Raw genomic sequence first — 26,347 nt, forward strand, 5'->3', positions numbered from 1 at the left:
AAGGCTATATTCTGTATACCACTCCTACCTTGTCACAACACAACTGACTGGCTCAAACACATTGAGAAGGAAAGAAATTCCACAAATTAACTTTTTACAAGGCACGCCTGTTAAGTGAAATGCATTCCAGGTGACTACCTCATGAAGCTGGTTGAGAGAATGCCAAGTGTGCAAACCTGTCATCAAGGCAAAGGGAACCAGATGTGAAGAATCTCAAATCTATTTATATTACTTTAACACTTTTTTGGTTACTACATGATTCCCTTTGTGTTATTTCATAGTTTTGATGTCTTCACTATTATCCTACAATGTAGAAAATAGTGAAATAAATAAAAACCCTGCAATGAGTAGGTGTGTCCAAACTTTTGACTGGTACTGTATATTTTCAGAGTAGCTTCCCCAACACTGCAGACCTGTGACCAAATGCTTTTGTTAAAATGTATGTCACAGAACCAGAGCATCCAAGAAAAGTATCCGAAGCACAGGGTCTGATAAATACATTTGGAATTGAACTGTTTTGGTTTATGCTTTGAGTCATTTCATTTTAGTTGGCTAGACATTACAACATCATGTAGGCTAATGTATCTGTATTGAGTTCTATGTCAAACCTACAAGCCTATACACTACAGTACCAATGTGCTTTACGTGACACCACTCAATTCTTGGATGGCCTTTATGGAAATTCAAAATAATCACATTCTCCATGCAAGAATTACCTCAACCCCACACAAAGATGACGCCGTACTGTATGGCTGCCGTCTTTGCTATTTTGTGATTATTGTTCCTTGTTTTATAGTAAACCTACTACTTAATATCGATTACTGCATTGTTGGGAAAGAGTTTGCAAGAAAGCCATTTCACTTTTCTTGTGCACGTGACAATAAAACTTGACATTTGAAACAGATTATAACAGTTTAGAACTCCTCCCCCTACCTCTTGAACGTCACCTGTGTACGCACCCAACACCTACAGGTAAAGGTGTATGCAAAGAGAACTGCGGGGGAAGGAGGAATTAACAGTTGGAAAAATTCCGGATACCGCTGCTATGGCCGAGTCTCAGCTTCTGTGCATGGACGAAGATCATGTCAACGAAAAGATACCCGAATCCAAAGCTGAGTTCTACTACTGCGAGGAGCATCGAGCCGCGCTCGAGCAACTATTGAAGAACGGTGATGGCGCGTTCAAGATGCGACTGAAAGAGGACAACGTCAGAGACTTTCTATCCGCCCGCGAGATTAAATGGATTCGAAAAACTTTTGATGAATATGATTCCGATAGTGAGTCCGAGAAGGGCGAATACGAAAAGGCTCAGGAGTCCAATGCAGACTCGGGGGTCCACTCCACATACTGGCCTCAGATGTCGGACACGGATGTCCCGCCGCTTGACATCGGCTGGCCAGGCAGCACTAGTTTCTATAAAGGTGTCACTCGAGTATCCGTTCATACCCACCCACCCAAAAACAAGGGGCCCCATATAAAAGAGGTTGTCAGGAGACTCATTCAAGAATCAAACAAGGTAATTCCAGTTCTAATATAAATTGATAACGGCATATTACACGTGAACAACGTAGTTTACATAATTTCTTCTCTGCCCTAAATTATTGAGTGATGCCCTCACATTGTTCCCCCTCATTCTTTGTAGCTCAGAACAGTTTACAAATGACTTTGAATCCTGAGTCAGCATGACCCTGAATCATGCATTTGTGTTCTTCATCTTGACAAGTTATAAAATGGGTTCTGTTAATTTAATGTAAACTTCTCAACACTACATAGGATAGTTAGTGTCAGTTCTAGTGGCCTATTTATCAGGTCTGAATTTGTCAGTGGAGTTACTACAGTCGCTACATAGGCCTTGTGACAGCAACCTCCTTTTTTTGACATGAGGTTTTATTACCTGCTTGGTGACTTCTCATGTAGCCTAGTGCTTAGAGCATTGGACCAGTAACCAAAAGGTTGCTAGATCAAATCCCGATCTCACAAGGTAAAAATCTGTTCCTAGACCAGTTAACCCACTGTTCCTAGACCAGTTAACCCACTGTTCCTAGACCAGTTAACCCACTGTTCCTAGGCCGTCATTACAAATACACTTTTTTCTTAACTGACTTGCCTTGTTAAATAAAGGTTAAAAAATAGAAAAAAGAGAAAGGGGAACGTGACTAATTGTTCTTCATTCACCTACAGTGTCCTCGGAAAGTATTCATACCCCTTGACTTTGGCAGTCATGTGAATTCAACAAGAGATGTGTGTCCTTAAGGATTAGAACAGCCAGGCCGTGGCTCAACTGAGGAGTCGTACTGTAAAATGAACCAAGGCGATTAGCAACAATGTAAAACATCTACTTCTATTTAGATTTTATTATGAAATGAAACGATGACATAATTGACCATTGTTGATGATTAACTATTGATTTATGTTATGTTGTTATTATCATAGATATAGAACACTGATATGGTAATCTCAATTGTCTTCATTTTCTCCCCTTCATCACGTCATTACGTTCTACAATGCATTATCAACAGTTAACAGGAGTTTTGAAATGAATGTTCACAGTAGATCTCTAACTGGATGGAACACATGCAGTAGATAGGCATGTTGTAACAAGCAACGCCCCATGTGGAGGAGCTGGAAAGGCCAAACATTTCACAGTTCTAAATGTCAGACAGTTTCACATCAGAACCTGTAACAAGTCATTCAAAAGTGTTTCCCCAGCCTCACGTCAGTGTTTAAAAACACATCCACACGACGCTTTCTCCTCCCACATCCACTGTAATTCAACTCACTCCATCATGAGTCCCTCCCCCTCTAAATGGCTGTGTAACCTGTCAGTCATGCTGCCTGGGACTAAATGTCAGGAGGAAGAACACGCATAACTCCGGGGTTAAGCTTGGCACAGGAGGACACGGCTATAGGGCAAGGAGATAAGCATGCAAACTTGAGCTTAAACACTGTGGGTGTAAGTAGCCCAAATCCAGATAAGAGACTGGAGTGTTTGACCAGGTTACAGTTAACTTCTCTGGAACAATGGAATAATGCATACTCACTTTACATTGACATTTTATCTCCATTTCATGCAATCTCAATGTTCATATTTTTTATCCTCGTACATGCAAAGTTGATTCTTGTCCATATCCGGTTTCTGGCTCTTCATCAGTCCACTGTTGACACAGTCCCAAAATGTTTTGCTTGTCAGCAGTCAAGTTTTCAAGATATTGAACTTTCAAGAAGCAAAGTGTTATTTTCCACATCATCATGATGATGCACAAGATTGTGGGACTGTTTCAACAGTGGACTAATGACAAAATACCAGAAGATGGTATTTCACTGAGAACAATGCAAATGATGGGTCATTGTTCACTCCTTGAGACAGGTTAATGATCTACTGACAGGGAAGACAAACCCATGACCAGCTGTTCTGTGTGCATATGACTAGGTATGTCAATGAACTAAACAAACTGAAATCGTTGACAGGCCGTCATTTTAAATACGAATTTGTTCTTAATTGACCTGCCTGTTAAAATAAAGATACAAAAAATAGAAAATAAAGGACAAGCCAGGAAGTGACTCTAGCCTTACTATAAAAAGGCCTTGACTGTCCAATATTTTGTCATCACCACTCCTTTACCATTGTCAGCATAAGGCAGAGAGCATTACACTGTACAGTGTACACATTACAGGACTAGGTCATAGTAATGCACCAGTGCTCACATTTCTTCACATGCAAAGGCTGTGCTCCTGAAAGACAACCATTTCTGTTTTTACCTAAATGAATGCCATTCAAGGATTATAGGATTTACATTTCAATAACTGTGTGTGTGTGTGTGTGTGTGTGTGTGTGTGTGTGTGTGTGTGTGTGTGTGTGTGTGTGTGTGTGTGTGTGTGTGTGCGTGTGCGTGTGCGTGTGTGTGTGCGTGCGCGTGCGCGTGTGCGTGTGCGTGTGTGTGTGCGTGTGTGTGTATGTGTGTGGTGTGTTAGAGGTCGACCGATTAATTAGGGCCGATTTCAAGTTTTCATAACAATTGGAAACCGGTATTTTTGGACACCGATTTGGCCAATTAATTTTGTACATTTATTTTACACCTTTATTTAATCTTTATTTAACTAGCAAGTCAGTTAAGAACACATTCTTATTTTCAATGACGGCCTAGGAACAGTGGGTTAACTGCCTCGTTCAGGGGCAGAACAACAGATTTTTAACTTGTTAGCTCGGGGGATTCAATCTTGCAACCTTACAGTTAACGATTCCAACGCTCTAACCACCTGATTACATTGCACTCCACGAGGAGACTGCCTGTTATTCGAATGCAGTAAACCAAGATAAGTTGCTAGCTAGCATTAAACTTATCTTATAAAAAACAATCAATCAATCATAATCACTAGTTAACTACACATGGTTGATGATATTACTAATTTATCTAGCGTGTCCTGCGTTGCATATAATCAATGCGGTGCGTATCGTTGCTCCAATGTGTACCTAACCATAAACATCAATGCCTTTCTTAAAATCAATACACAGAAGTATTTATTTTTAAACCTGCATATTTAGCTAAAAGAAATCCAGGTTAGCAGGCAATATTAACCAGGTGAAATTGTGTCACTTCTCTTGCGTTCATTGCACGCAGAGTCAGTGAATATGCAACAGTTTGGGCTGCCTAATTTAACAGAATTTTACGTAATTATGACATAACATTGAAGGTTGTGCAATGTAACAGGAATATTTAGACTTATGGATGCCACATGTTAGATGAAATACGGAACGGTTCCGTATTTCACTGAAAGAATAAACGTCTTGTTTTCGAGATGAGAGTTTGGATGATATTAATGACCTACGGCTTGTATTTCTGTGTGTTATCATGTTATAACTAAGTCTATGATTTGATAGAGCAGTCTGACTGAGCGGTGGTAGGCAGCATTCATTCAAACAGCACTTTTGTGCGTTTGCCAGCAGCTGTTTATGATTTCAAGCCTATCAACTCTCGAGATTAGGCTGGTGTAACCGATGTGAAATGGCTCGCTAGTTAGCGGGGTGCGTTTCAAACGTCAGTTGCTCTGAGACTTGGAGTAGTTGTTCCCCTTGATCTGCATGGGTAACGCTGCTTCGAGGGTGGCTGTTGTCGTTGTGTTCCTGGTTCGAGCCCAGGTAGGAGCGAGGATAGGGATGGAAGCTATACTGTTACACTGGCAATACTAAAGTGCCTATAATAACATCCAATAATCAAAGGTTAATGAAATACAAATGGTATAGAGAGAAATAGTCCTATAATTCCTATAATAACTACAACCTAAAACTTCTTACCTGGGAATATTGAAGACTCATGTTAAAAGGAACCACATGCTTTCATAGGTTCTCATGTTCTGAGCAAGGAATTTAAACGTTAGCTTTCTTACATGGCACATATTGCACTTTTACTTTCTTCTCCAACACTTTGTTTTTGCATTATTTAAACCAAATTGAACATGTTTAATTATTTATTTGAGGCTAAATGGATTTTTATTGATGTATTATATTAAGTTAAAATAAGTGTTCATTCAGTATTGTTGTAATTGTCATTATTACAAATAAATGTAAAAAATCATCAGATTCATCGGTATCGGCTTGAAAATCATAATCGGTCGACCTCTATTGTGTGTGTGTGTGGTTGTGGGTCTGTGTGTGTCTGTGTGTGTGTGTACCGGTATATGATTGTGTGTGCGCACGTGTGTGTGAGGTGTCTGGGTTATTTATTGAATTGACACTTTTGCCTTTCCTTTGTCCTCTCTGATCTTTTAAATATCAATTAGTCTGGTATTATTAAGCCGATTTATCAGTCACCTCAAGCCTCTCAAATATTTTGACATACTTCTGTTTGGATTGAAGTGGAAAAGTTGTCATAAGAAAATAAACTCAACTCGTTTTTCCAGTTAATTAGGGAGATTCTAATCTTACTCAAGCAATTGAACCACAAGTCTCCTGCTTTGAGTCCTTCAAATCCACCCCCTGTATATGGCTTTGTTATTGTTATGTCATTTTCTTGTGTTACTTTTAGATTACAATCATTTTTTTTCTCACTTTAGTTTATTTAGTAGATATTTTCTTATCTCTCTTTCTTGAACTGAATTGTTGGTTAAGGGTTTGCAAGTAAGCATTTCACAGTAAGGTCTACCTGTTGTATTCAGCGCATGTGACAAATACAATTTGATTTGATACAGAGATATCATCCCCCTCTGTTCTTCCTCTATAACGGTCCTATGTGTGATCCTCAGGTAGTAGCCGTGGTCATGGACCACCTTACAGACCTGCAGATCCTTCAGGACCTATTGGACGCAGCACAGAGGCGAGGGGTGGCTGTGTACATCATACTGGAGGCTCGTGGTATGCCCCACTTCCTGGATATGTGCACTCGTTTACAGATCACTGCTCTGCATCTACGGGTAAGACAGGGATGCTTTGGCAGGCAGTAGGCAACAAACAAACAGGAACAAGTGATAGTTAGCTATGGTATTACCATGTCATTACCAGGTAAATAGCAGAGTGTCATGTGAACGGAAAGTGCAGCCACAACTTCTTGGCAGTAAAAAACAGAATATTACTATTCCTCTGGCCTATTCTTTTATTATCATCCATATTGGCACACTGTCTATACTGGTGTAGGATGCAACAACAGGAGATGTGAATTATTATGTGGATCATAATTCATGGGCATTTTTTGTAGGGGTTGATACATTTTTCATAAGGGAAAATCAAGTCTGACATTTCAAAGTGGAAATTACAAACTTCAGAAGCCTCTTTAAACCTCAAATACACCACAAGTGAAAAATGTCCTGCAATGCATGAAAGTTCTCCTGCAACATGGTGATCAAATTAAGATCCTACATCTGTAGATGTTGATCTATGTAGATGAAAGCTTGTGCAGTTGATCTAGCCTATTTTATATGGAATGCTGGATAACCTAGTGTGTGTGTGTGTGTGTGTGTGTGTGTGTGTGTGTGTGTGTGTGTGTGTGTGTGTGTGTGTGTGTGTGTGTGTGTGTGTGTGTGTGTGTGTGTGTGTGTGTGTGTGTGTGTGTGTGTGTGGTGTCAGTTGATAAGCTTCTGAAAGGCCCTTCCAGTGTTGAGACTCTGTCATTGTTGTTTCATAGAAACTGCTCTTCATTGAGCCGAAAACAATCCAGTCCTCTGGATCTTGATTCTTGACCAAACAAGTGTTAACAGCATAGGGTAGCATCCTTCTGACGTGTCTGTTTCTGTGTTTATGTCTCGGACAGTCTTTTTCACTCTCTCCAACTCACTCCCATTCCTTGCTCAGTAAATAGACCTGCCTCGACTGTATACTCAAGGGGTTTAACTCAACCCTTGCATCACCAGTTTCGGATTTGCTTACCTTGAAAGTTTACTTTGGTCGTGGGTGGTAACAGCACAATTTCCCTTAGTGTTTGATATGATACTGTTCAGTACTTGGAAGTCTGATAGTCACTGACTCATGGTTTATACTGTAATAAGGGCACCTGTCTAACTCAGTATCTGTGTGACTCTTTCAGAACCTGCGTGTGCGAACGGTGAAAGGTTCTGGGCTGGCCCTGTCATTTGGCAGGCTGCCCGGCTCTCTGTGCTCCAAATACATGCTGGTGGACGGAGAAAAGGTTATGTTTGGCTCTTACAGGTCAGTCATTTTCTCAGTCATACACTTCCACTCACATTCATTCAGCCAGAGCAAACATTATTTTTTCCTACTCTTTGAGCTTTGAGTCTGTGTCTCACTCTCTTGTTCTGTCATCTCCAGCTTCACATGGAGCTCGTCTAGGATGGACAGGAACACCATCACAGTAATGTCTGGGCAGGTGGTGGACTTCTTCGACAATGACTTCAGGGAAATGTATGCTGTATCTGAGAATGTGGACCTTTACAAGGAGTTCCACATAACCAAGCCTCCCATGCCTGCGCCGGTACGGAAGGTGGTGGTCCCCAAGCCCCTGTTGATATCCACCTCCCGTTTCCAGGTGTCTCTAGGGGACTCTCGGGGGCAGGCTGACCAGAGGGTGCCTGCACATAAATACCACAACCCTAAGTATTCTCTGGTGGTGGGGAACAGTCTCGGGCTCACTGGGTCCTTACAGGACCTCTCCACACTCAGAGACTCACTGGGCGGTGGACTCGAACGGAATGGACTGTCGACGCTACTCCATGCCAAAGGGGGCAGTAGTGTGGAACTGGACACGGTCACTGCGAAGTCCCCCAGTTCTACTGTGGAGGATGAGGAGGATGGGAAGGGAGGTTCGCAGAAGCACCAGGTCTTAGGTGGAAAGAAACAACGCAGTTCTTTCAGGCTCTTCCTGAAAGGCAGAGGATCCAATCACAACAGTGAGACTATAGAGGAGGATGGGGCCACTCCTTCAAGCCCCTCCTCCACCCGCCCAACCCCTAGCCGCCCAACCCCCACCCCTAGCCACCCAACCCCCACACCTAGCCACCCAACCCCCACCCCTAGCCACCCAACTCCCTTCCCTAGCCGCCCAACCCCCTCCCTTGCCCATCGAACCCCCTCCCCTACCCACCCAACCCCCTCACTTACCCACCGAACCCCCTCCCCTTGCAACCCAAACCCCTCCCCTACCCACTCAACACCCTCCCCTACCTGCCCAAACCCCTCCCCGACCCGCCAAAACCCCTCTTCTACCCGCAAAGTCTCAGAGACGAATAGCACTGCCACTGATGACTTATTTGAGATGGTAGAGAAACCATCCCTGTTGAAATTTAAGAACAAAAAGCCTTCAAAACTGCCTCAAAGAAGTATGTCTCTAATGACCCTCAACAAAGGAGAGGATGATGGTATGTTGTTATATTCTACCATTTGTGGTTTTCATTTGTCTGCAATAGTCCCTCACGTGGACTGTTTGATGGCTCATCCATTCTGTTCTCCTTTCCCTTTAGGAAAGGGACACAAGAAGCCTTCCAAGAAGAACTGCATCCAGTCCTGAGATGAAGAGAGGGAGGACAGGATCAGCTGGGAGAGACAGAGCCAGAGGACATTTGAAGTAATTGCCATTATCAGATGCCGTATTAGATGTGGAGTAGGAGTATAGTGATTACATGTCATGGCTGGAGTATAGTAATGATGGCAAGAGTATAGTAATTACATGTCATGGCAGGAGTATAGTAATGACATGTCATGGCAGGGGTATAGTAATTATTACATGTCATGGCAGGAGTATAGTAAATACATGTCAGGGCAGGAGTATAGTAAATACATGTCAGGGCAGGAGTATAGTGATAACATGTCATGGCAGGAGTATAGTAATTACATGTCATGGCAGGAGTATAGTAAATACATATCATGGCAGGAGTATAGTGATTACATATCATGGCAGGAGTATAGTGATTACATGTCATGTCATGAGTATAGTAATGACATGTCATGACAGGAGTATAGTAATTGCATATCATGGCAGGAGTGTAGTAATGATATGCCATGGCAGGAGTATAGTAAATACATGTCATGGCAGGGGTATAGTAATGACATGCCATGGCAGGAGTATAGTAATTACATGCCATGGCAGGAGTATAGTAATTTCATTCATGGCAGGAGTGTAGTAAATTCATGTCATGGCAGGAGTATAGTAAATACATGTCATGGCAGGAGTGTAGTAATGACATGCCATGGCAGGAGTATAGTAATTACATGTCATGGCAGGAGTATAGTAATTACATGTCATGGCAGGAGTATAGTAATTACATGTCATGGCAGGAGTGTAGTAATGACATGCCATGGCAGGAGTGTAGTAATGGCATGCCATGGCAGTAGTGTAGTAATGACATGCCATGGCAGGAGTGTAGTAATGACATGCCATGGCAGTAGTGTAGTAATTACATATCATGGCAGGAGTGTAGTAATGACATGCCATGGCAGTAGTGTAGTAATTTCATGTCATGGCAGGAGTGTAGTAAATTCATGTCATGGCAGGAGTATAGTAAATACATGTCATGGCAGGAGTGTAGTAATGACATGCCATGGCAGGAGTGTAGTAATGACATGCCATGGCAGTAGTGTAGTAATTTCATGTCATGGCAGGAGTGTAGTAAATTCATGTCATGGCAGGAGTATAGTAAATACATGTCATGGCAGGAGTGTAGTAATGACATGCCATGGCAGTAGTGTAGTAATTTCATGTCATGGCAGGAGTGTAGTAAATTCATGTCATGGCAGGAGTACAGTAAATACATGTCATGGCAGGGGTATAGTAATGACATGCCATGGCATGAGTATAGTAATTACATGCCATGGCAGGAGTATAGTAATTTCATGTCATGGCAGGAGTGTAGTAAATTCATGTCATGGCAGGAGTATAGTAAATACATGTCATGGCAGGAGTGTAGTAATGACATGCCATGGCAGTAGTGTAGTAATTTCATGTCATGGCAGGAGTGTAGTAAATTCATGTCATGGCAGGAGTACAGTAAATACATGTCATGGCAGGAGTATAGTAAATACATGTCATGGCAGGAGTGTAGTAATGACATGCCATGGCAGGAGTATAGTAAATACATATCATGGCAGGAGTGTAGTAATGACATGTCATGGCAGGAGTATTGTAATTACATATCATGGCAGGAGTGTAGTAATGACATGTCATGGCAGGAGTATAGTAATTACATATCATGGCAGGAGTGTAGTAATGACATGTCATGGCAGGAGTATAGTAATTACATGTCATGGCAGGAGTGTAGTAATGACATGCCATGGCAGGAGTATAGTAATTACATATCATGGCAGGAGTGTAGTAATGACATGTCATGGCAGGAGTATAGTAATTACATGTCATGGCAGGAGTGTAGTAATGACATGCCATGGCAGGAGTGTAGTAATGACATGCCATGGCAGTAGTGTAGTAATTACATATCATGGCATGAGTGTAGTAATGACATGCCATGGCAGTAGTGTAGTAATTTCATGTCATGGCAGGAGTGTAGTAAATTCATGTCATGGCAGGAGTATAGTAAATACATGTCATGGCAGGAGTGTAGTAATGACATGCCATGGCAGGAGTGTAGTAATGACATGCCATGGCAGTAGTGTAGTAATTTCATGTCATGGCAGGAGTGTAGTAAATTCATGTCATGGCAGGAGTATAGTAAATACATGTCATGGCAGGAGTGTAGTAATGACATGCCATGGCAGTAGTGTAGTAATTTCATGTCATGGCAGGAGTGTAGTAAATTCATGTCATGGCAGGAGTACAGTAAATACATGTCATGGCAGGGGTATAGTAATGACATGCCATGGCATGAGTATAGTAATTACATGCCATGGCAGGAGTATAGTAATTTCATGTCATGGCAGGAGTGTAGTAAATTCATGTCATGGCAGGAGTATAGTAAATACATGTCATGGCAGGAGTGTAGTAATGACATGCCATGGCAGGAGTATAGTAAATACATATCATGGCAGGAGTGTAGTAATGACATGTCATGGCAGGAGTATAGTAATTACATATCATGGCAGGAGTGTAGTAATGACATGTCATGGCAGGAGTATAGTAATTACATATCATGGCAGGAGTGTAGTAATGACATGTCATGGCAGGAGTATAGTAATTACATGTCATGGCAGGAGTGTAGTAATGACATGCCATGGCAGGAGTATAGTAATTACATATCATGGCAGGAGTGTAGTAATGACATGTCATGGCAGGAGTATAGTAATTACATGTCATGGCAGGAGTGTAGTAATGACATGCCATGGCAGGAGTGTAGTAATGACATGCCATGGCAGTAGTGTAGTAATTACATATCATGGCAGGAGTGTAGTAATGACATGCCATGGCAGTAGTGTAGTAATTTCATGTCATGGCAGGAGTGTAGTAAATTCATGTCATGGCAGGAGTATAGTAAATACATGTCATGGCAGGAGTGTAGTAATGACATGCCATGGCAGGAGTATAGTAATTACATATCATGGCAGGAGTGTAGTAATGACATGCCATGGCTGGAGTGTAATAATGACATGCCATGGCAGTAGTGTAGTAATTACATATCATGGCAGGAGTGTAGTAATGACATATCATGGCAGGAGTGTAGTAATGACATGCCATGGCAGGAGTATAGTAATTACATATCATGGCAGGAGTGTAGTAATGACATGCCATGGCAGGAGTATAGTAATTACATATCATGGCAGGAGTGTAGTAATGACATGCCATGGCAGGAGTATAGTAATTACATGCCATGGCAGGAGTGAAGTAATGACATGCCATGGCAGGAGTATAGTAATTACATATCATGGCAGGAGTATAGTAATTACATATCATGGCAGGAGTATAGTAATTACATATCATGGCAGGAGTATAGTAATTACATATCATGGCAGGAGTGTAGTAATGACATGCCATGGCAGGAGTGTAGTAATGACATGCCATGGCAGGAGTGTAGTAATGACATGCCATGGCAGGAGTGTAGTAATGACATGCCATGGCAGGAGTATAGTAATTACATATCATGGCAGGAGTGTAGTAATGACATGCCATGGCAGGAGTGTAGTAATGACATGCCATGGCAGGAGTGTAGTAATGACATGCCATGGCAGGAGTGTAGTAATGACATGCCATGGCAGGAGTATAGTAATTACATATCATGGCAGGAGTGTAGTAATGACATATCATGGCAGGAGTATAGTAATTACATATCATGGCAGGAGTATAGTAATTACATATAATGGCAGGAGTGTAGTAATGACATGCCATGGCAGGAGTATAGTAATTACATATCATGGCAGGAGTGTAGTAATGACATATCATGGCAGGAGTATAGTAATTACATATCATGGCAGGAGTATAGTAATTACATATCATGGCAGGAGTATAGTAATTACATATCATGGCAGGAGTGTAGTAATGACATGCCATGGCAGGAGTATAGTAATTACATATCATGGCAGGAGTGTAGTAATGACATACCATGGCAGGAGTATAGTAATTACATATCATGGCAGGAGTATAGTAATTACATATCATGGCAGGAGTGTAGTAATGACATGCCATGGCAGGAGTATAGTAATTACATATCATGGCAGGAGTGTAGTAATGACATGCCATGGCAGGAGTATAGTAATTACATATCATGGCAGGAGTATAGTAATTACTTGTGCTGCTCATTCTATGTACTACTGTAATGTTCCTTAGTGAGACTTGGTGTGAGACTGTCGACCACCACTGCCTTATCAGTTAGAGTAGTGAGAGTCTTCAATGCCAGACCCACTGCCTTTAATATGAGCCTAATGTTGTTGTTTAGCAGGAGTGATCTGATGCCACATACCAGTGAGTGTCTCCTGAGTCCTGCCCGTCTCAGATGGCATTCACCACCTGTGTCAGGGAAATGCCAATACAGACTTGATCGGTCAGTCATTCGATGCTTGAAAACTGATCTTATGTTACTGCTCACATGTCATAAGAAATCAACATGTTGTATTGCTCTTCCCTGTATCACTATCATTGAAACGGCTGCTTTTAAACCTAAATAAATGGATGGCGTTAAAAACACATCTATCCCAGGTATATATCTATTCTGAATGTGTCTATCCTTCAGGTTACTATGGAGAAGGAAAAGTGATCAGCTCTCTTCTCTCACACAAGGTATCACCTTACCAAGGGCATTTGTTAAATTGTTAGTGGACTGTAGTGTCTGAATAATGGATGTTGTTTTAACAGATCAGACACCGATCAAACACTTCTGTGTTAACATACATACATTGTCTCTAAACCTATGTGACATTATAAACATGTCACTGGTCCATGGCTATATCTGTCATCTTAATAAAAAAGAAGCAATAGGGACTAAGACATATTTTGCTTATTTTTTATGCATAGCAATTACAAAGAGCAAAGGACATTTTCTCATTGAAATTATAGTGTGAAGTCTTGTATATAAAAATGCCAAAGATGTATGAGACCACACATACTTCATGTAATTGACTGACTTCCTATCTCTGATGTGTGACTGTTGTTTTATATGAAATCATAATATTAAAAATAACTTGTCTATTTTGTTTTGCAATCATTTACAGAGGACATGTAGATAGTTTTGCTAAATCAAGTTCTCTTCTCCACAGTCATGTGATTTTTTGTTTTTGGACGTGATCATATTTTTTCTTGCACAACCTTTAGATAACATTTCCTACCACTATCTTATCTGTAGATTTGTCGAAGAAATGGATGACTGTGCAGGAGCTCCGCTTAATCATAACTCTGCTAGTTGTAGATATGGTTTGGGTGGTATACAAATGTTTTGGCTGCCGGTATAATAAGTGCAATTGATAGCTGTTTTTTTTTCTCTCTGAGTGCATCAGTTTTTATTCTCTGTCTCTGGGTGCATCAGTTTTTATTCTCTCTCTCTCTCTTGGTGCATCAGTGTTTTTATTCTCTCTCTCTTGGTGCATCAGTGTTTTTATTCTCTCTCTCTTGGTGCATCAGTGTTTTTATTCTCTCTTGGTGCATCAGTGTTTTTATTCTCTCTCTCTTGGTGCATCGGCGTTTTTATTCTCTCTCTCTCTTGGTGCATCAGTGTTTTTATTCTCTCTCTCTTGGTGCATCAGTGTTTTTATTATCTCTCTCTCTTGGTGCATCAGTGTTTTTATTCTCTCTCTCTCTTGGTGCATCAGTGTTTTTATTCTCTCTCTCTGGGTGCATCAGTGTTTTTATTCTCTCTCTCTCTTGGTGCATCAGTGTTTTTATTCTCTCTCTCTTGGTGCATCAGTGTTTTTATTCTCTCTCTCTCTGGGTGCATCAGTGTTTTTATTCTCTCTCTTGGTGCATCAGTGTTTTTATTCTCTCTCTCTTGGTGCATCAGTGTTTTTATTCTCTCTCTCTTGGTGCATCAGTGTTTTTATTCTCTCTCTCTCTTGGTGCATCAGTGTTTTTATTCTCTCTCTTGGTGCATCAGTGTTTTTATTCTCTCTTGGTGCATCAGTGTTTTTATTCTCTCTCTCTCTTGGTGCATCAGTGTTTTTATTCTCTCTCTCTCTTGGTGCATCAGTGTTTTTATTCTCTCTCTCTCTTGGTGCATCAGTGTTTTTATTCTCTCTCTCTGGGTGCATCAGTGTTTTTATTCTCTCTCTCTTGGTGCATCAGTGTTTTTATTCTCTCTCTCTTGGTGCATCAGTGTTTTTATTCTCTCTCTCTCTTGGTGCATCAGTGTTTTTATTCTCTCTCTCTTGGTGCATCAGTGTTTTTATTCTCTCTCTCTTGGTGCATCAGTGTTTTTATTCTCTCTCTCTATGGGTGCATCAGTGTTTTTATTCTCTCTCTTGGTGCATCAGTGTTTTTATTCTCTCTCTCTTGGTGCATCAGTGTTTTTATTCTCTCTCTCTTGGTGCATCAGTGTTTTTATTCTCACTCTCTGGGTGCATCAGTGTTTTTATTTTCTCTCTCTTGGTGCATCAGTGTTTTTATTCTCTCTCTCTTGGTGCATCAGTGTTTTTATTCTCTCTCTCTCTTGGTGCATCAGTGTTTTTATTCTCTCTCTTGGTGCATCAGTGTTTTTATTCTCTCTCTCTCTTGGTGCATCAGTGTTTTTATTCTCTCTCTTGGTGCATCAGTGTTTTTATTCTCTCTCTTGGTGCATCAGTGTTTTTATTCTCTCTCTCTCTTGGTGCATCAGTGTTTTTATTCTCTCTCTGGGTGCATCAGTGTTTTTATTCTCTCTCTTGGTGCATCAGTGTTTTTATTCTCTCTCTGGATGCATCAGTGTTTTTATTCTCTCTCTTGGTGCATCAGTGTTTTTATTCTCTCTCTCTCTTGGTGCATCAGTGTTTTTATTCTCTCTCTCTCTTGGTGCATCAGTGTTTTTATTCTCTCTCTCTGGGTGCATCAGTGTTTTTATTCTCTCTCTCTCTTGGTGCATCAGTGTTTTTATTCTCTCTCTCTTGGTGCATCAGTGTTTTTATTCTCTCTCTCTTGGTGCATCAGTGTTTTTATTCTCTCTCTCTCTTGGTGCGTCAGTGTTTTTATTCTCTCTCTCTGGGTGCATCAGTGTTTTTATTCTCTCTCTCTGGGTGCATCAGTGTTTTTATTCTCTCTCTCTTGGTGCATCAGTGTTTTTATTCTCTCTCTCTTGGTGCATCGGCGTTTTTATTCTCTCTCTCTCTTGGTGCATCAGTGTTTTTATTCTCTCTCTCTGGGTGCATCAATGTTTTTATTCTCTCTCTCTTGGTGCATCAGTGTTTTTATTCTCTCTCTCTTGGTGCATCAGTGTTTTTATTCTCTCTCTCTTGGTGCATCAGTGTTTTTATTCTCTCTCTCTCTGGGTGCATCAGTGTTTTTATTCTCTCTCTTGGTGCATCAGTGTTTTTATTATCTCTCTTGGTGCATCAGTGTTTTTATTCTCTCTCTCTCTTGGTGCATCAGTGTTTTTATTCTCTCTCTTGGTGCATCAGTGTTTTTATTCTCTCTCTCTCTTGGTGCATCAGTGTTTTTATTCTCTCTCTCTTGGTGCATCAGTGTTTTTATTCTCTCTCTCTTGGTGCATCAGTGTTTTTATTCTCTCTCTTGGTGCATCAGTGTTTTTATTCTCTCTTGGTGCATCAGTGTTTTTATTCTCTCTCTCTTGGTGCATCAGTGTTTTTATTCTCTCTCTCTCTTGGTGCATCAGTGTTTTTATTCTCTCTCTCTCTTGGTGCATCAGTGTTTTTATTCTCTCTCTCTGGGTGCATCAGTGTTTTTATTCTCTCTCTCTTGGTGCATCAGTGTTTTTATTCTCTCTCTCTCTTGGTGCATCAGTGTTTTTATTCTCTCTCTCTTGGTGCATCAGTGTTTTTATTCTCTCTCTCTTGGTGCATCAGTGTTTTTATTCTCTCTCTCTTGGTGCATCAGTGTTTTTATTCTCTCTCTCTATGGGTGCATCAGTGTTTTTATTCTCTCTCTTGGTGCATCAGTGTTTTTATTCTCTCTCTCTTGGTGCATCAGTGTTTTTATTCTCTCTCTCTTGGTGCATCAGTGTTTTTATTCTCACTCTCTGGGTGCATCAGTGTTTTTATTTTCACTCTCTCTCTTGGTGCATCAGTGTTTTTATTCTCTCTCTCTTGGTGCATCAGTGTTTTTATTCTCTCTTTCTTGGTGCATCAGTGTTTTTATTCTCTCTCTTGGTGCATCAGTGTTTTTATTCTCTCTCTCTCTTGGTGCATCAGTGTTTTTATTCTCTCTCTTGGTGCATCAGTGTTTTTATTCTCTCTCTTGGTGCATCAGTGTTTTTATTCTCTCTCTCTCTTGGTGCATCAGTGTTTTTATTCTCTCTCTGGGTGCATCAGTGTTTTTATTCTCTCTCTTGGTGCATCAGTGTTTTTATTCTCTCTCTGGGTGCATCAGTGTTTTTATTCTCTCTCTTGGTGCATCAGTGTTTTTATTCTCTCTCTCTCTTGGTGCATCAGTGTTTTTATTCTCTCTCTCTCTTGGTGCATCAGTGTTTTTATTCTCTCTCTCTGGGTGCATCAGTGTTTTTATTCTCTCTCTCTTGGTGCATCAGTGTTTTTATTCTCTCTCTCTTGGTGCATCAGTGTTTTTATTCTCTCTCTCTTGGTGCATCAGTGTTTTTATTCTCTCTCTCTCTTGGTGCGTCAGTGTTTTTATTCTCTCTCTCTGGGTGCATCAGTGTTTTTATTCTCTCTCTCTGGGTGCATCAGTGTTTTTATTCTCTCTCTCTTGGTGCATCAGTGTTTTTATTCTCTCTCTCTTGGTGCATCAGCGTTTTTATTCTCTCTCTCTCTTGGTGCATCAGTGTTTTTATTCTCTCTCTCTGGGTGCATCAATGTTTTTATTCTCTCTCTCTCTTGGTGCATCAGTGTTTTTATTCTCTCTCTCTTGGTGCATCAGTGTTTTTATTCTCTCTCTCTTGGTGCATCAGTGTTTTTATTCTCTCTCTCTCTGGGTGCATCAGTGTTTTTATTCTCTCTCTTGGTGCATCAGTGTTTTTATTATCTCTCTTGGTGCATCAGTGTTTTTATTCTCTCTCTCTCTTGGTGCATCAGTGTTTTTATTCTCTCTCTCTCTTGGTGCATCAGTGTTTTTATTCTCACTCTCTGGGTGCATCAGTGTTTTTATTCTCACTCTCTCTCTTGGTGCATCAGTGTTTTTATTCTCTCTCTCTGGGTGCATCAGTGTTTTTATTCTCTCTCTCTCTTGGTGCATCAGTGTTTTTATTCTCTCTCTCTTGGTGCATCAGTGTTTTTATTCTCTCTCTCTTGGTGCATCAGTGTTTTTATTTTCTCTCTCTCTTGGTGCGTCAGTGTTTTTATTCTCTCTCTCTCTGGGTGCATCAGTGTTTTTATTCTCTCTCTCTTGGTGCATCAGTGTTTTTATTCTCTCTCTCTTGGTGCATCGGCGTTTTTATTCTCTCTCTCTCTTGGTGCATCAGTGTTTTTATTCTCTCTCTCTGGGTGCATCAGTGTTTTTATTCTCTCTCTCTTGGTGCATCAGTGTTTTTATTCTCTCTCTCTTGGTGCATCAGTGTTTTTATTCTCTCTCTCTCTTGGTGCATCAGTGTTTTTATTCTCTCTCTCTTGGTGCATCAGTGTTTTTATTCTCTCTCTCTGGTGCGTCAGTGTTTTTATTCTCTCTCTCTCTTGGTGCATCAGTGTTTTTATTCTCTCTCTCTTGGTGCATCAGTGTTTTTATTCTCTCTCTCTTGGTGCATCAGTGTTTTTATTCTCTCTGTCTCTGGGTGCATCAGTGTTTTTATTCTCTCTCTTGGTGCATCAGTGTTTTTATTATCTCTCTTGGTGCATCAGTGTTTTTATTCTCTCTCTCTCTTGGTGCATCAGTGTTTTTATTCTCTCTCTCTTGGTGCATCAGTGTTTTTATTCTCACTCTCTGGGTGCATCAGTGTTTTTATTCTCACTCTCTCTCTTGGTGCATCAGTGTTTTTTTTATTCATCAGTGTTTTTATTCTCTCTTGGTGCATCAGTGTTTTTATTCTCTCTTTCTCATCAGTGTTTTTATTCTCTCTCTGGTGCATCAGTGTTTTTATTCTCTCTCTCTGGTGCATCAGTGTTTTTATTCTCTTGGTGCATCAGTGTTTTTATTCTCTCTGGTGCATCAGTGTTTTTATTCTCTCTCTCTCTGGTGCATCAGTGTTTTTATTCTCTCTCTGGTGCATCAGTGTTTTTATTCTCTCTCTGGTGCATCAGTGTTTTTATTCTCTCTCTGGATGCATCAGTGTTTTTATTCTCTCTCTTGTGCATCAGTGTTTTTATTCTCTCTCTCTTGGTGCATCAGTGTTTTTATTCTCTCTCTCTCTGGTGCATCAGTGTTTTTATTCTCTCTCTCTGGGTGCATCAGTGTTTTTATTCTCTCTCTCTTGGTGCATCAGTGTTTTTATTCTCTCTCTCATCAGTGTTTTTATTCTCTCTCTTGGTGCATCAGTGTTTTTATTCTCTCTCTCTTGGTGCATCAGTGTTTTTATTCTCTCTCTCTCAGTGGGGTGCATCAGTGTTTTTATTCTCTCTCTCTTGGTGCATCAGTGTTTTTATTCTCTCTCTTGGTGCATCAGTGTTTTTATTCTCTCTCTCTGGTGCATCAGTGTTTTTATTCTCTCTCTCTGGGTGCATCAGTGTTTTTATTCTCTCTCTCTCTTGGTGCATCAGTGTTTTTATTCTCTCTCTCTTGGTGCATCAGTGTTTTTATTCTCTCTCTCTGGTGCATCAGTGTTTTTATTCTCTCTCTCTCTGGGTGCATCAGTGTTTTTATTCTCTCTCTGGTGCATCAGTGTTTTTATTATCTCTCTCTGGTGCATCAGTGTTTTTATTCTCTCTCTCTCTTGGTGCATCAGTGTTTTTATTCTCTCTCTCTCTTGGTGCATCAGTGTTTTTATTCTCTCTCTCTGGGTGCATCAGTGTTTTTATTCTCTCTCTCTTGGTGCATCAGTGTTTTTATTCTCTCTCTCTGGGTGCATCAGTGTTTTTATTCTCTCTCTCTCTTGGTGCATCAGTGTTTTTATTCTCTCTCTCTTGGTGCATCAGTGTTTTTATTCTCTCTCTCTTGGTGCATCAGTGTTTTTATTCTCTCTCTCTTGGTGCATCAGTGTTTTTATTCTCTCTCTCTCTGGGTGCATCAGTGTTTTTATTCTCTCTCTTGGTGCATCAGTGTTTTTATTCTCTCTCTCTCTTGGTGCATCAGTGTTTTTATTCTCTCTCTCTTGGTGCATCAGTGTTTTTATTATATCTCTCTCTGGGTGCATCAGTGTTTTTATTCTCTCTCTCTCTTGGTGCATCAGTGTTTTTATTCTCTCTCTCTTGGTGCATCAGTGTTTTTATTCTCTCTCTCTCTGGTGCATCAGTGTTTTTATTCTCTCTCTTTGGTGCATCAGTGTTTTTATTCTCTCTCTCTTGGTGCATCAGTGTTTTTATTCTCTCTCTCTCTTGGTGCATCAGTGTTTTTATTCTCTCTCTCTTGGTGCATCAGTGTTTTTATTCTCTCTCTCTTGGTGCATCAGTGTTTTTATTCTCTCTCTCTGGGTGCATCAGTGTTTTTATTCTCTCTCTTGGTGCATCAGTGTTTTTATTATCTCTCTTGGTGCATCAGTGTTTTTATTCTCTCTCTCTCTTGGTGCATCAGTGTTTTTATTCTCTCTCTCATCAGTGTTTTTATTCTCACTCTCTGGTGCATCAGTGTTTTTATTCTCACTCTCTCTTGGTGCATCAGTGTTTTTATTCTCTCTCTCTCTTGGTGCATCAGTGTTTTTATTCTCTCTCTTGGTGCATCAGTGTTTTTATTCTCTCTCTCTCTGGGTGCATCAGTGTTTTTATTCTCTCTCTTGGTGCATCAGTGTTTTTATTCTCTCTCTCTGGTGCATCAGTGTTTTTATTCTCTCTCTCTTGGTGCATCAGTGTTTTTATTCTCTCTCTCTTGGTGCATCAGTGTTTTTATTCTCTCTCTCTGGTGCATCAGTGTTTTTATTCTCTCTCTTGGTGCATCAGTGTTTTTATTCTCTCTCTGGTGCATCAGTGTTTTTATTCTCTCTCTTGGTGCATCAGTGTTTTTATTCTCTCTCTCTGGTGCATCAGTGTTTTTATTCTCTCTCTTGGTGCATCAGTGTTTTTATTCTCTCTCTGGTGCATCAGTGTTTTTATTCTCTCTCTGGTGCATCAGTGTTTTTATTCTCTCTCTCTGGTGCATCAGTGTTTTTATTCTCTCTCTGGTGCATCAGTGTTTTTATTCTCTCTCTCTCTGGTGCATCAGTGTTTTTATTCTCTCTCTTGGTGCATCAGTGTTTTTATTCTCTCTCTCTCTTGGTGCATCAGTGTTTTTATTCTCTCTCTCTGGTGCATCAGTGTTTTTATTCTCTCATCAGTCTTCTCTCTTGGTGCATCAGTGTTTTTATTCTCTCTCTCTCTGGTGCATCAGTGTTTTTATTCTCTCTCTCTTGGTGCATCAGTGTTTTTATTCTCTCTCTCTCTGGTGCATCAGTGTTTTTATTCTCTCTCTCATCAGTGTTTTTATTCTCTCTCTCTGGTGCATCAGTGTTTTTATTCTCTCTCTCTGGGTGCATCAGTGTTTTTATTCTCTCTCTCTCTTGGTGCATCAGTGTTTTTATTCTCTCTCTCTGGTGCATCAGTGTTTTTATTCTCTCTCTCTGGTGCATCAGTGTTTTTATTCTCTCTCTCTCTGGTGCATCAGTGTTTTTATTCTCTCTCTCTCTGGGTGCATCAGTGTTTTTATTCTCTCTCTTGGTGCATCAGTGTTTTTATTCTCTCTCTCTTGGTGCATCAGTGTTTTTATTCTCTCTCTCTTGGTGCATCAGTGTTTTTATTCTCTCTCTCTCTTGGTGCATCAGTGTTTTTATTCTCTCTCTCTCTTGGTGCATCAGTGTTTTTATTCTCTCTCTTGTGCATCAGTGTTTTTATTCTCTCTGGTGCATCAGTGTTTTTATTCTCTCTCTCTCTTGGTGCATCAGTGTTTTTATTCTCTCTCTCTCTTGGTGCATCAGTGTTTTTATTCTCTCTCTCTCTTGGTGCATCAGTGTTTTTATTCTCTCTCTCTGGGTGCATCAGTGTTTTTATTCTCTCTCTCTTGGTGCATCAGTGTTTTTATTCTCTCTCTCTGGGTGCATCAGTGTTTTTATTCTCTCTCTTGGTGCATCAGTGTTTTTATTCTCTCTCTCTCTGGTGCATCAGTGTTTTTATTCTCTCTCTCTTGGTGCATCAGTGTTTTTATTCTCTCTCTGGGTGCATCAGTGTTTTTATTCTCTCTCATCAGTGTTTTTATTCTCTCTCTGGGTGCATCAGTGTTTTTATTCTCTCTCTCTGGTGCATCAGTGTTTTTATTCTCTCTCTCTTGGTGCATCAGTGTTTTTATTCTCTCTCTCTGGTGCATCAGTGTTTTTATTCTCTCTCTTGGTGCATCAGTGTTTTTATTCTCTCTCTCTTGGTGCATCAGTGTTTTTATTCTCTCTCTCTCTGGTGCATCAGTGTTTTTATTCTCTCTCTTGGTGCATCAGTGTTTTTATTCTCTCTCTCTGGTGCATCAGTGTTTTTATTCTCTCTCTCTCTGGTGCATCAGTGTTTTTATTCTCTCTCTGGGTGCATCAGTGTTTTTATTCTCTCTCTTGGTGCATCAGTGTTTTTATTCTCTCTCTGGGTGCATCAGTGTTTTTATTCTCTCTCTCTGGGTGCATCAGTGTTTTTATTCTCTCTCTCTCTTGGTGCATCAGTGTTTTTATTCTCTCTCTCTGGTGCATCAGTGTTTTTATTCTCTCTCTCTGGGTGCATCAGTGTTTTTATTCTCTCTCTCTCTGGTGCATCAGTGTTTTTATTCTCTCTCTCTTGGTGCATCAGTGTTTTTATTCTCTCTCTCTTGGTGCATCAGTGTTTTTATTCTCTCTCTCTCTTGGTGCATCAGTGTTTTTATTCTCTCTCTCTGGTGCATCAGTGTTTTTATTCTCTCTCTCTGGTGCATCAGTGTTTTTATTCTCTCTCTCTTGGTGCATCAGTGTTTTTATTCTCTCTCTTGGTGCATCAGTGTTTTTATTCTCTCTCTCTTGGTGCATCAGTGTTTTTATTCTCTCTCTCTGGGTGCATCAGTGTTTTTATTCTCTCTCTCTGGTGCATCAGTGTTTTTATTCTCTCTCTCTTGGTGCATCAGTGTTTTTATTCATCAGTGTTTTTATTCTCTCTCTCTCTGGTGCATCAGTGTTTTTATTCTCTCTCTTGGTGCATCAGTGTTTTTATTATCTCTCTTGGTGCATCAGTGTTTTTATTCTCTCTCTCTTGGTGCATCAGTGTTTTTATTCTCTCTCTCTTGGTGCATCAGTGTTTTTATTCTCACTCTCTGGGTGCATCAGTGTTTTTATTCTCACTCTCTCTCTGGTGCATCAGTGTTTTTATTCTCTCTCTGGTGCATCAGTGTTTTTATTCTCTCTTGGTGCATCAGTGTTTTTATTCTCTCTCTCTCTGGGTGCATCAGTGTTTTTATTCTCTCTCTTGGTGCATCAGTGTTTTTATTCTCTCTTGGTGCATCAGTGTTTTTATTCTCTCTCTCTTGGTGCATCAGTGTTTTTATTCTCTCTCTTGGTGCATCAGTGTTTTTATTCTCTCTCTCTCTTGGTGCATCAGTGTTTTTATTCTCTCTCTCTTGGTGCATCAGTGTTTTTATTCTCTCTCTCTTGGTGCATCAGTGTTTTTATTCTCTCTCTCTCTTGGTGCATCAGTGTTTTTATTCTCTCTCTCTCTGGGTGCATCAGTGTTTTTATTCTCTCTCTCTCTGGGTGCATCAGTGTTTTTATTCTCTCTCTCTCTTGGTGCATCAGTGTTTTTATTCTCAATTCAATTCAATTCAACTCTTGGTGCATCAGTGTTTTTATTCTCAATTCAATTCAATTCAACTCTGGGTGCATCAGTGTTTTTATTCTCTCTCTCTCTGGGTGCATCAGTGTTTTTATTCTCTCTCTCTGGGTGCATCAGTGTTTTTATTCTCTCTCTCTGGGTGCATCAGTGTTTTTATTCTCTCTCTCTGGGTGCATCAGTGTTTTTATTCTCTCTCTCTTGGTGCATCAATGTTTTTATTCTCTCTCTCTCTTGGTGCATCAGTGTTTTTATTCTCTCTCTCTTGGTGCATCAATGTTTTTATTCTCTCTCTCTCTTGGTGCATCAGTGTTTTTATTCTCTCTCTCTTGGTGCATCAGTGTTTTTATTCTCTCTCTCTTGGTGCATCAGTGTTTTTATTCTCTCTCTCTGGGTGCATCAGTGTTTTTATTCTCTCTCTCTGGGTGCATTAGTGTTTTTATTCTCTCTCTCTGTGGTGCATCAGTGTTTTTATTCTCTCTCTCTGGGTGCATCAGTGTTTTTATTCTCTCTCTCTTGGTGCATCAATGTTTTTATTCTCTCTCTCTCTTGGTGCATCAGTGTTTTTATTCTCTCTCTCTTGGTGCATCAATGTTTTTATTCTCTCTCTCTCTTGGTGCATCAGTGTTTTTATTCTCTCTCTCTTGGTGCATCAGTGTTTTTATTCTCTCTCTCTTGGTGCATCAGTGTTTTTATTCTCTCTCTCTCTTGGTGCATCAGTGTTTTTATTCTCTCTCTCTCTTGGTGCATCAGTGTTTTTATTCTCTCTCTCTTGGTGCATCAGTGTTTTTATTCTCTCTCTCTTGGTGCATCAGTGTTTTTATTCTCTCTCTCTTGGTGCATCAGTGTTTTTATTCTCTCTCTCTCTTGGTGCATCAGTGTTTTTATTCTCTCTCTCTGGGTGCATCAATGTTTTTATTCTCTCTCTTGGTGCATCAGTGTTTTTATTCTCTCTCTCTGGGAGCATCAGTGTTTTTATTCTCTCTCTCTTGGTGCATCAGTGTTTTTATTCTCTCTCTCTATGGGTGCATCAGTGTTTTTATTCTCTATCTTGGTGCATCAGTGTTTTTATTCTCTCTCTCTTGGTGCATCAGTGTTTTTATTCTCTCTCTCTGGTGCATCAGTGTTTTTATTCTCACTCTCTGGGTGCATCAGTGTTTTTATTTTCACTCTCTCTCTTGGTGCATCAGTGTTTTTATTCTCTCTCTCTTGGTGCAACAGTGTTTTCATTCTCTCTCTCTCTTGGTGCATCAGTGTTTTTATTCTCTCTCTTGGTGCATCAGTGTTTTTATTCTCTCTTGGTGCATCAGTGTTTTTATTCTCTCTCTCTCTTGGTGCATCAGTGTTTTTATTCTCTCTCTCTCTTGGTGCATCAGTGTTTTTATTCTCTCTCTCTGTGTGCATCAGTGTTTTTATTCTCTCTCTCTCTCTTGGTGCATCAGTGTTTTTATTCTCTCTCTCTCTTGGTGCATCAGTGTTTTTATTCTCTCTCTCTTGGTGCATCAGTGTTTTTATTCTCTCTCTCTGTGTGCATCAGTGTTTTTATTCTCTCTCTCTCTCTTGGTGCATCAGTGTTTTTATTCTCTCTCTCTCTTGGTGCATCAGTGTTTTTATTCTCTCTCTCTGGGTGCATCAGTGTTTTTATTCTCTCTCTCTCTTGGTGCATCAGTGTTTTTATTCTCTCTCTCTTGGTGCATCAGTGTTTTTATTCTCTCTCTCTTGGTGCATCAGTGTTTTTATTCTCTCTCTCTCTGGGTGCATCAGTGTTTTTATTCTCTCTCTTGGTGCATCAGTGTTTTTATTCTCTCTCTCTTGGTGCATCAGTGTTTTTATTCTCTCTCTCTTGGTGCATCAGTGTTTTTATTCTCACTCTCTGGGTGCATCAGTGTTTTTATTCTCACTCTCTCTCTTGGTGCATCAGTGTTTTTATTCTCTCTCTCTTGGTGCATCAGTGTTTTTATTCTCTCTCTCTCTCTTGGTGCATCAGTGTTTTTATTCTCTCTCTTGGTGCATCAGTGTTTTTATTCTCTCTTGGTGCATCAGTGTTTTTATTCTCTCTCTCTCTTGGTGCATCAGTGTTTTTATTTTCTCTCTCTCTGGTGCATCAGTGTTTTTATTCTCTCTCTCTCTTGGTGCATCAGTGTTTTTATTCTCTCTCTCTGTGTGCATCAGTGTTTTTATTCTCTCTCTCTGGGTGCATCAGTGTTTTTATTCTCTCTCTCTTGGTGCATCAGTGTTTTTATTCTCTCTCTCTCTTGGTGCATCAGTGTTTTTATTCTCTCTCTCTCTTGGTGCATCAGTGTTTTTATTCTCTCTCTCTGTGTGCATCAGTGTTTTTATTCTCTCTCTCTCTTGGTGCATCAGTGTTTTTATTCTCTCTCTCTCTTGGTGCATCAGTGTTTTTATTCTCTCTCTCTGGGTGCATCAGTGTTTTTATTCTCTCTCTCTTGGTGCATCAGTGTTTTTATTCTCTCTCTCTCTTGGTGCATCAGTGTTTTTATTCTCTCTCTCTGGGTGCATCAGTGTTTTTATTCTCTCTCTCTCTCTTGGTGCATC

At 40.4% G+C, this 26,347-nt stretch overlaps 1 protein-coding gene across 3 annotated transcripts; it reads left to right on the forward strand.

Moving 5' to 3' along the window:
* The first annotated feature begins 956 nt into the window (after positions 1–956).
* Positions 957–14,006, forward strand: LOC127930054 (protein FAM83F-like). Of its 3 annotated transcripts, none has more exons than XR_008136617.1 (6): positions 957–1,516; positions 6,241–6,408; positions 7,515–7,636; positions 7,757–8,802; positions 8,905–9,008; positions 13,258–14,006. XR_008136617.1 is itself a non-coding variant. In XM_052519091.1 (5 exons), exons 1-5 carry the CDS (start codon positions 983–985, stop codon positions 8,949–8,951), a joined length of 1,917 nt encoding a protein of 638 aa, XP_052375051.1. In that variant the 5' UTR covers positions 957–982; the 3' UTR covers positions 8,952–14,006. The 3 variants fall into 3 exon arrangements, 1 of the variants encoding a protein (XP_052375051.1); XR_008136618.1 differs by having other exon boundaries at positions 13,261–14,006; XM_052519091.1 differs by having other exon boundaries at positions 8,905–14,006.
* The last annotated feature ends 12,341 nt before the right edge of the window (positions 14,007–26,347 follow it).

The sequence above is a fragment of the Oncorhynchus keta genome, chromosome 5 (assembly GCF_023373465.1).
Source record: "Oncorhynchus keta strain PuntledgeMale-10-30-2019 chromosome 5, Oket_V2, whole genome shotgun sequence".
NCBI lineage: Eukaryota > Metazoa > Chordata > Actinopteri > Salmoniformes > Salmonidae > Oncorhynchus > Oncorhynchus keta.

Bases quoted from the DNA above. Each gene is read 5' to 3' on its own strand.
- LOC127930054 (XM_052519091.1), top strand. From the start codon at position 983: ATGCAAAGAGAACTGCGGGGGAAGGAGGAATTAACAGTTGGAAAAATT. The intron at 1,517-6,240 runs GTAATTCCAGTT...TGTGATCCTCAG, and splicing joins TCATTCAAGAATCAAACAAG to GTAGTAGCCGTGGTCATGGA. The intron at 6,409-7,514 runs GTAAGACAGGGA...TGACTCTTTCAG, and splicing joins TCACTGCTCTGCATCTACGG to AACCTGCGTGTGCGAACGGT.